The sequence below is a fragment of the Rosa rugosa genome, chromosome 4 (assembly GCF_958449725.1).
Source record: "Rosa rugosa chromosome 4, drRosRugo1.1, whole genome shotgun sequence".
NCBI lineage: Eukaryota > Viridiplantae > Streptophyta > Magnoliopsida > Rosales > Rosaceae > Rosa > Rosa rugosa.
This window is the reverse complement of record NC_084823.1, coordinates 44,895,208-44,904,763: the sequence shown is the minus strand read 5'-3', so window position 1 is coordinate 44,904,763 and position 9,556 is coordinate 44,895,208. Positions and strand designations below refer to the sequence as shown.

The window sequence follows — 9,556 nt, the reverse complement described above, 5'->3', positions numbered from 1 at the left end:
GTCTTGGCTTTCTAAGGTGGTCGCCGGCATGGCCAATAGAGGCGTCAGTGGTGGCTGCGCGGTGGAGCAGTCGAGTGCTAGGGTTTCTGAAACATCGGACTGTTGGGCTCCATCTTGGTTATTGGGCTTGGATTGGACTGGGCTGTTTTGGGTGCTAAAGGCCTTTAGGGCCTCTTGGCTTTTTGTTTAAATTTCATTTGGGTCGCAAGATCTAGGTACTTGGTCTCTACTTCTGAGTTTATAGGTTTTGTTAGAATAAAGGTGCTTAATTGTCCTAAAAAGGGTGTACCCGGGAGTGCGAGGTTCTATTTTTCTTAGAATAGGTCTTTTGTATGTCATAAAGGACGGCTCTTTCTGTCGGCCCCTCTGGGGTGTGTCGTTTCTGGTACTGCTTGCGGAATTATAAATTTGACTGACCTCATTCGATTATAAAAAAAAGGTACTATTCACAGCATTAAATAGGAAACCCATAACTAATTGTGCTTCAAATATAATAACAACAACAGAAAATTTTAAACAAAGTTCTTATCGATCAAAAGAACGTGTGTGGTTTTAGTTTAGTTTTTTTTTAATTTTAAAATTAGTGCGTAACGGCTGTAAGCTACTATGAAATAGATGTTATCTGTTGGATTAATTATGATCTTCTTGAGATTCAAATTGACATAACTGTAATGCTTCAGAAACGTGTATTTTTAGTGTGTGTAATACCTTAACCGTGAATGATCCTAATCCAACAGCCTTGAATGAAAAACACTTAATGGAAAACAATAATCTTTATCCATAATTGCCTATCCTAATCAAATCTTGGTATTTATTTTCTTGGGTTTGAGTCGACATGAGAGAGTGACTCATAAGCAAGAAGAAGAAAAACAAAAACACAAAACTCAAACTCAAAGAATAATCTATGGCGTGCTGACGTGGCGGAAGGAACACTATGCCCCGCACTATTTAATCCTTCCGCACTTGGTGTTCCATCAGCAAAAGCAACAGCAACACCCACCAAAGTCTCTTCCTTTGTTTTGCCGGAGTCTCTGTTTCACAGAGATAACCAACAACCCTAGTAACCACCTTGTATCTTGTCCTAGATTTCACTTGCGTCGCCGTACCAGGTAATCCAATCCAATCCGATTCTGGTTTTATCTCATCCAATTGTTTCATATATTAGATTCACTTTCATACTGTCCCCACTGTAAAACCAAAGCTTTGATCTTTAGAGTCTTGAATTTATAGTATGATAGTTTGATGCACACTATTTTGGGCTCTGAATGGTTTTCTATTCGCATTTCATCCAAAGTTGTTTAATTTTTTGCTATATGATAATTCACCGTCACCTTTAATATTGGTATGGCATTGCTTTTTCGTGGGTTCTGTGATACTTTATTTAAGTTGTGCACTTTTATTCTGGGTGAAATGTAGTTGTTGGGATTTAATCTAAGAGTTGCAAGTTCAGTTGGAATTTTTTTTTTTTTTTTTTTTTTGGAGTAGTGAGGTTTTACAGTTGTAAAGTATATCACTTTAGATAGGTTTTAACTGGGAGCATAGAAGGTTTTTGAGTCGTTGTGATGGTTCGAGTAAAGATGGTTGATTTGAATTTCTGTTCGGTGTAGTTGATGAAAACGAATTCTATTTTGCTTTTCCAGGGGCCGCCATGGCACTCATTACACAGACAGGCTCGTCATACTGCATACGTAACGAGATGTTTCAGAATAAAACTGGACAAAATGTGGTGTTTAGTAGGGCAAGCAATATAGAGGCGTCCAAATTGAAGGACAACTGCATTGGCTTCTCTTCGTTATCGTGTAATTCTGCTAGGAAGACACAGATTTTGCATACGGACAATGCTGGAGTAGGACAGAAACGATGCCATAGTGTGGTAGTTGCAGCCAGTCCTCCCACAGAAGATGCTGTAATTGCTACGGAACCGCTGACGAAAGAGGATCTTGTAGCATATCTTGCCTCTGGATGCAAGCCTAAGGAAGCATGGAGGTATGTATTATCTTACTTTACATGTATCAAAGTGGGTTATATTTACTGCAACGTCATTTCTACTTGGTTTGAAACTTAAGTACCTTGGCCCTCTATGTGACCCAGTTTGTTGGATAACATCATAATTATAAATCTTATCATTCTCCATCCTCAGAATTGGCACTGAACACGAGAAGTTTGGTTTTGAGCTCAAATCTTTACGTCCAGTGAAATATGAACAAATATCTGAGTTGCTTAATGGGATTGCCGAGAGATTTGATTGGGAAAAAGTTATGGAAGGCGACTACATTATTGGACTCAAACAGGTAATTTCTTCTTATTTACTTTGGAGACATTATATTCATTACATGTCTAACTTCCTTTAGTTCTCTGTCATTTCGATGCTAAGATTTTCAAATTGTATATGAAAGTGATCTTTTTAACATCTGCATCCTCATATGTGTCCATTTTAAATTAATTTTCAGACCCCTTGTCATTTCCTGATTTTTATATTAAACTTGCAATTATGTCCAGGGTAAGCAAAGTATATCACTTGAGCCTGGTGGCCAATTTGAGCTTAGTGGTGCACCTCTTGAAACTCTGCATCAAACTTGTGCTGAAGTCAATTCACACCTGTATCAGGTCAGTGAAATAACTGGTTCACATGCTAGCCACTCCATGCATAAATGCTTTTAAGTAAAGTCTTGTTGGCTAATGAAGGTCTTTTTTGCGAGTTAATCTGTTCGTATGTTATTTTTTTTTTCTTATTAGGTCAAAGCAGTTACAGAGGAAATGGGAATTGGATTTCTTGGCATTGGTTTTCAGCCTAAATGGGGACTGAAGGACATACCTATAATGCCCAAGGTATTTCTTAATCCTCTTTCAACCATATTGAGATGCAGAAATGCATCATTTGGTGAGATAAGGAATTGAGATGGCACCTGCCAAAACATGCTTCTTCGGATTGTATCAGTTCTTTCTGTTACGTAGAGGCATATCAGGCACATTTTTTTTTTTTTTTTTTTTTTTTTACGGGCCATTGGAAATTGAAGTTTCTTTAATGTGGATGCTTAACATTGTTCTTTAAATAGTATCTTATTAGATTAAGATTGAAGTAAAAGAACACCAAAGCATGTAACCTTCTGTTGTAACTCTTATAACTGATGCTACGGTTAAAATGCTCCTCTTCAAATTTGATGCTGCAGTTTCTTTTGATGCCCAATTTGGTCTTGTTAGCTTTTAATTATTTTTCTTTTCATATTATTTGATATTTGGTTTGCTGTCATACTGATCAAGTGTTTTTTTTTGGCTCAGGGAAGGTATGAGATTATGAAAAATTACATGCCCAAAGTTGGCACGCTTGGACTTGATATGATGTTCAGGACATGCACCGTACAGGTAGGATAATTGCTACTAATCCAATCAGCTATTTATTGGAATTCTTCTTACGGTTGGCTATTTTTAGTAATGCGATATTCCATTGGTTGACTGAGGAGTTGGATCCTTGAAGCTCATGCTGACATTCCTTCACTTCTAGGTGAATCTGGACTTCAGCTCTGAAGCAGACATGATAAGGAAATTTCGTGCTGGTCTTGCTTTGCAGCCTGTGAGAAACAGTGATCCCGTTGTTTTTTCTGTAGATTTGTCATTTATCCAGTATCTAACCTTTCAATAATTGAAACAGATTGCAACAGCTCTATTTGCAAATTCACCTTTTACCGAAGGAAAGCCAAATGGTTTTCTAAGCATGAGAAGGTCTCTATAGTTCTATGATTTGTCTCATGTATTCCACTATTTTTCTTTCCTGCAGCATCTATATTTATTTATTTTCGGTCAATACATGGCATCTGTGTTGATACTTCATCCTTGGTAACAGTCAAATTTGGACCGATACTGACAACAATCGCACTGGCATGCTTCCTTTTGTTTTTGATGACTCCTTTGGGTAAGATCCTAGTCTGTACTTATGAAAGAAGTTCTTTGGTTTTTTTCTGTGACTGGCAGTTTTTATTTCAGAATCCAAGTATTTTAAACAGTTACAATTATTTGATGCTAGGTAATATCAGTTTGAGAAGAGACTAGCCAGTGTGTATTATATAAGACATCCTCGCTCTCCTTATATGCGTAATGTAGTTACACGTTTACTCATTAGCAGACTATTATGAATCTTAACCAAACAGGTCATAGCCTGATTCAAAACATGCTCCCTTAATAATCAATTGGCAGCCAACCAAACATTTGCTGGGAAGCTTGTTATTCTGGATATGTTATAATCTCTTAGGTTGAATTTGCTAGAATTGGTCTATTTAGTTGCTAAAATGGAATTATGGCTGGCTTGTTCTTTAATCAATCCTATGTAGAAAATGGTTTTGGATAATGTTGGAGTGATTAGGTTCAAAAAGGTATGCAAAAGCTTGTTCCCTTGTTTCTTTACTGCTTGCATCTGTTCAAGTTTTGAAGGTTTGCGGCCAGCAATATTTACTCTCTTTTGATTGTTGTGGAACATTAACATGATAATCTAATTCACTATAAGGAAAATCATAAATCAAATTATTGTCGTTCAGCTAGATGTATTCATTCATCCTCCCAAATTATAGAACCTAAACTCTGAAACAGAATGAGCCTCCCTCTAATTGATATGAGTAGATTACTAGGTCTCAAAATTTCCAATTTAAAATTGAGTTTCCAGTGGTACAAATGCCTTTTTTTTTTTTTTTCCTCTTTCTCTTCCTTTTGTTAGTTTATATTATTTATTTATTTTATATAACTTCTTTTGTGTTTATTTCCTTTGTTTGCATTTGATGGTATAATGCTTGAGTAATTCTAATTTTATTAAAAGTGGAAGTTTTTCTGTGATCCTTCTTCCATTGATAGGTGTATGTTAGTTTTTAATGAATTTTAGTTGGTCTTATATGCCCTCTGTTTGTTGATTTTGTTATGCAGATTTGAGCAGTATGTTGATTATGCTCTTGATGTTCCCATGTACTTTGTCTATCGGAATAAAAAGTATATTGACTGTACTGGCATGACCTTCCGGGTTTCTATCTATCCTTTACAGCCTTGTAATTTGACACGTTTTCTGTACTTGCATAAATGGTTAGACTGATGCCGCAGACAGGTTTATTAAGGACATAGTATGGTTGTTTTCATGCAGGACTTTTTGGCTGGGAAGCTTCGTTGCATTCCTGGTGAATTGCCAACCCTGAACGATTGGGAGAATCATTTGACAACTATATTTCCTGAGGTATACAACAATCAACAGTCAAATTTTAGTACATGGTTTATTTTTATTTTTGTATTTCCATTTTGAATTTTATATTTTATGCTATTGCCTAATTGTGCAATTTTATTGTTATTATTTTTTTTTTTCATTTAGGTCAGGCTGAAGAGATACTTGGAGATGAGGGGAGCTGATGGAGGGCCTTGGAGGAGATTATGTGCTTTGCCAGCATTTTGGGTAATAAGCATTTTGACTCTTTATGCACTGCTTCTGTATTTGTTCTTATCTATATGTATGCCACAAGCTTACATGTGGAGTATGTTTCACCTTTTTCTTAACTCCGTCCTCCGATAAAGTTGGAACATATGTTTAACATTTTGTATCTGTCCTTTAAGCCTTTTGCATATCATATGTTTGTTGTGAAAGGCCAAAATCATATCTGATTGCTAGCTATCCAGTCTCTGCAGGTTATGCCATTATCTACTAAAATTCAGCAACATCAGCTGATTATGATTTTCATTCAAATGTCAGGTAGGTATACTGTACGATGAGGTTTCCCTTCAAAATGTGTTGGACATTACTGCTGATTGGACCCCTGAAGAAAGACAGATGCTAAGAAATAAGGTGATACTAAATCCTGCCCGGCAATACCATTTGTTTTATTCAATAAAAGAGAAATTATAAAGTTCTTTGTTTTATGTCTTTGCATGCATGATTTGAAATTTGTATCCTCTGAGCACTATAGGAAGAAATTACTTTTGCTAGAGGAAGTTGAGACCAGCAGAGTAATTAATGACATATTCAAAATAAGAAAAAAAAATGTGGCAAAATTTTGGTACTCAATTTGTAAATTGTTTGATGCTATACCTTTTGGTGTGGAGACACAGAGAAGATTTATCGGGACTGAAATCACAAGATTGGCAGACAGGCAATGAGACAGCCTGGCCATTCTGGCCTAAGTCCAGCTAAAGCGATATATTCTTTTTCTTCGGAAGAGTTTCTAGGTGTTTCTGGCATAATCTGCTAACTTTCTATATTTCTCTTTTCATCTACTCAATCAAAGCTAATTTGTAGGTTCATAAATTTATTTACGTTCCTTCAAATCATTATTCTTTCATGACTTTCCAACTAAGGATTATTTTGATACTTATGAAAATCTAATTGTAAGATTATTCTTATAGGTTCCAATAACTGGTCTAAAGACACCATTTAGGGATGGATTGCTCAAGCATGTTGCTCAAGATGTTGTAAAGTTGGCAAAGGTAAAATAGGGGATCTCTTTGTTGCTCTTAATCTGTATCTGTGCATTTTTAGCTCATAGTATCCATATGTTCTTCTCCAGGATGGACTTGAAAGAAGAGGCTTTAAGGAATCTGGCTTCTTGAATGAGGTGGCAGAGGTGGTTAGAACTGGTAAGTAATTAGGAGTTGCTCTTTTCTTTTCCTTTGCATATTTTATGTTTATGTCTTTCTATTTTCGGAATATATGGTGTTTATATCGAAATGTAAATTATTTGGCAGGTGTAACACCAGCTGAGAGATTATTGGAGTTGTACAATGGGAAGTGGGAACAACAGATAGACCCTGTTTTTGAAGAGCTACTATACTGAGGTGGAAACTCCAGTGGGGTCATTTTGTGTGTAAAACCTTTCAATGTTTTCAGGTGTAATCCTAGTTGTTTCTATCTTTAGCTGCTTTCAGTTTGCGATTAGAGGTATACCTTCCCGCAAGAATAATTTATGTCATGAAAATCTTAGGCATGAGGCTTCTCATCTAATTTTCACTGGATATAATCAGATCATTGTTCCAGGTTATGTCATGGAAGGTTAAAAATAATTGTAACTTTTTTGAGTTGGGAGTCATTTGTACAACCTAATGGTATGTTGTTGTGGTAATAATACAATACGCTGCCGAGTTGAACAGAAGTTCACTTGCTGCAGCCCACACATTTATGCTGATTTCCTCTTACAGTTGTTCGAAGAGTTCTTTGCTTAATCTTATCGTTCGTTTCTTCCATGGTTGTTTGTGTTTCTGTAGCTAATTATATCTGTTATATCACATACTTGATGGTATATTTGTTAGGCCTCAAGTAGAAGAGCTTAAATGATGCAAAAGAAAGACAGTTCAACATTCCTTTCATCCTTTGGCCAAAAAAAATGTTTCATATTGATATCCACTTTAATCAATGCTGATGAGTGGCGTGCCCCATAATTTTGCCGACTTATAATGCCCCACAGATTACACTGAGGTTTTGATATAGCTAAGAGTGATTCTATTCATACCTCCTCATTTAGTATATAGATCTCTACTTCTAAATTTCACAATAAATTTTCATTTTCGCCCATTTTATTTTTATGTTGCCTTCTTCCTCCTCAAACCTAGCCTCGCTCTCTCCTCCAACCTGACTAGGTTGCCTCATAAGTGTTCATGGTCTGACATTTAATTTGCACTTTTGTCAAGAACACCATTCCAAATATAATTGAAGCTTAATATTATGCAGTTCGAATGAATCTATATATGACATGTCTTGCAAAAATTATGTAGGGGTATAACTAAAAATTCTTGACAAATGTGATTTCTTTAATCTGGTAAATCTAGAACAATTATTCTTTTGCAGAACAATGTGTCAAACTGCACAAATGCATACTTTTTGAAAATTCTAACAATTCTATCTGATAAAGTTTATAGTCTCTTACTCTCTTTCAATATCCCACACCTCGGTGTGAAGGGAATCAAAATTTATAACAAACAACGAGTGAGTTTCTGGTTTGCCATGCAGAAGGGGTTTCTGGTTTGCCATGGATCTAGACCCATCAAGAGGGTGACCACATTCACACTGCGGATGAACAAGCTCTAGCGAAGAAATGGTTGAAGAAGGGTTTTTTTTTTTTTTTTTTTTGAATTTTTTTAATTAAGGGTAAAATTAGATTTTTAGAGTTAAAAAAAAGCTAGGAGGTCTAGATACCAGTTTTGGAGGTATGAATAGAATGTTCTTATGGCTAATTGCTGTAGCACATGATACACGTTTTATTAGTGGGGATCGAGATAATTGAACTAAATCATGTTTTCTATGGTAGATACTACACGGCCTTTCTTCTCTATTGATGGTGAGAATAGAAAAGGACTGCCCCGTTGAATCATATTACTGATTTTTTTCTTCTAACTTTCAACCTTCAATCCTTGCAAAAAAAATCAGCTAAATCGGAAAACTCTACAGATGTTTGTCAGAAACACTAAGATTTCTGCCAACTTTTATCATAATGTTCGAAAAGAACGGCTCATAAACTATCTACTCATCTAACAATGACAAGAGGAGGAACCTACATGAATACTCGGCTTTCAGTGTCCCTTCCTTTTCAGCCACCTGATCCAGGTGTCTCAGCAACCATCCTCCGGAGTATTTTATCCGTTCTTTAAATAAAGTGGTAACAACATTTGTGAATTGTGCATTTGTGCTTAATATTATTCGGTTTAATCCTCGCATGTCACTCGTGGGAATATATTCATGCTTAATATTATTCGGTTTAATCCTCGCATGTCACTCGTGGGAATATATTTTATTTATCTTTCAATCATCTTTGCAGCATTACTATACTGGCTATAGTGAAAGTTGTTACATAACTAGTTGAACTGGGAAACAATGTGTATATATAGTCCTCCACGATCACCATTTTTCTTGTCGAGAAATATCAAAGTTGTTGCAGTGTACAAGCAATGGCACTCATTTCCCAGACAAGTTCATCATACTTCTGCAGAAGCATTGGCTTCTCTTCCTCTGCATTTTATTCTACCACTGCTAGGAACATACAGATTTTGCATACAGACAATGTTGCAGCACAGAAACAAGGACGAAAGCTAGAGTGCGATAGTTGCTACAAGTCCTATCACAGAAGATGCAGTACGTAGTAGCTACAATGCCGCTGACAAAAGAAGATCTTGTAGGCCATCTTGCCTCTGGATGCAAGCCTCACTACTAGAAATTTCCCCAAAGCACACTGATTTGAATTAGTCCCTATTGGGGCAAGGCACACTGATAACAGTGGCTAATGGCATTAGCCACTCTGCAGCCACTAATGAGGGATCAGTGCCCTCTATTGCAGGTGCTATTGGGACAAAGCACACTGATAAAACATCAGTGGCATACCAACACCCAAGGCAGCAAACCACCTTTTTCTTTCCCACTGTTATTGAATCAGTGTGTTTTCTCAATGCCACCAATATCAGTGGCAAAACTAGGAGTATATATAAAAAAAATAACAATTTGGTCTAGCTACAACCATGTATTTCTAAAATGTACTGTACAAATCGTATACAATTTCAAATAAAATACAACATTAACAAAAAAATAAACCTAAATCTCTTCATGTTCCTC

At 36.3% G+C, this 9,556-nt stretch overlaps 1 protein-coding gene across 2 annotated transcripts; it reads left to right on the top strand.

The window, feature by feature from the left end:
• The first annotated feature begins 848 nt into the window (after positions 1-848).
• LOC133744625 (glutamate--cysteine ligase, chloroplastic-like) lies at positions 849-7,142 on the top strand. Of its 2 annotated transcripts, XM_062172701.1 has the most exons (16): positions 853-1,109; positions 1,641-1,986; positions 2,141-2,291; positions 2,500-2,607; positions 2,737-2,829; positions 3,280-3,363; positions 3,503-3,571; positions 3,650-3,720; positions 3,842-3,910; positions 4,909-5,002; positions 5,120-5,209; positions 5,342-5,422; positions 5,717-5,809; positions 6,367-6,447; positions 6,528-6,597; positions 6,706-7,142. In XM_062172701.1, the coding sequence occupies exons 2-16, from the start codon at positions 1,649-1,651 to the stop codon at positions 6,792-6,794; spliced, it is 1,581 nt and encodes a 526-aa protein (XP_062028685.1). In that variant the 5' UTR covers positions 853-1,109; positions 1,641-1,648; the 3' UTR covers positions 6,795-7,142. The 2 variants fall into 2 exon arrangements, 1 of the variants encoding a protein (XP_062028685.1); XR_009863427.1 differs by lacking the exons at positions 6,528-6,597; positions 6,706-7,142 and having other exon boundaries at positions 849-1,109; positions 5,644-5,809.
• The last annotated feature ends 2,414 nt before the right edge of the window (positions 7,143-9,556 follow it).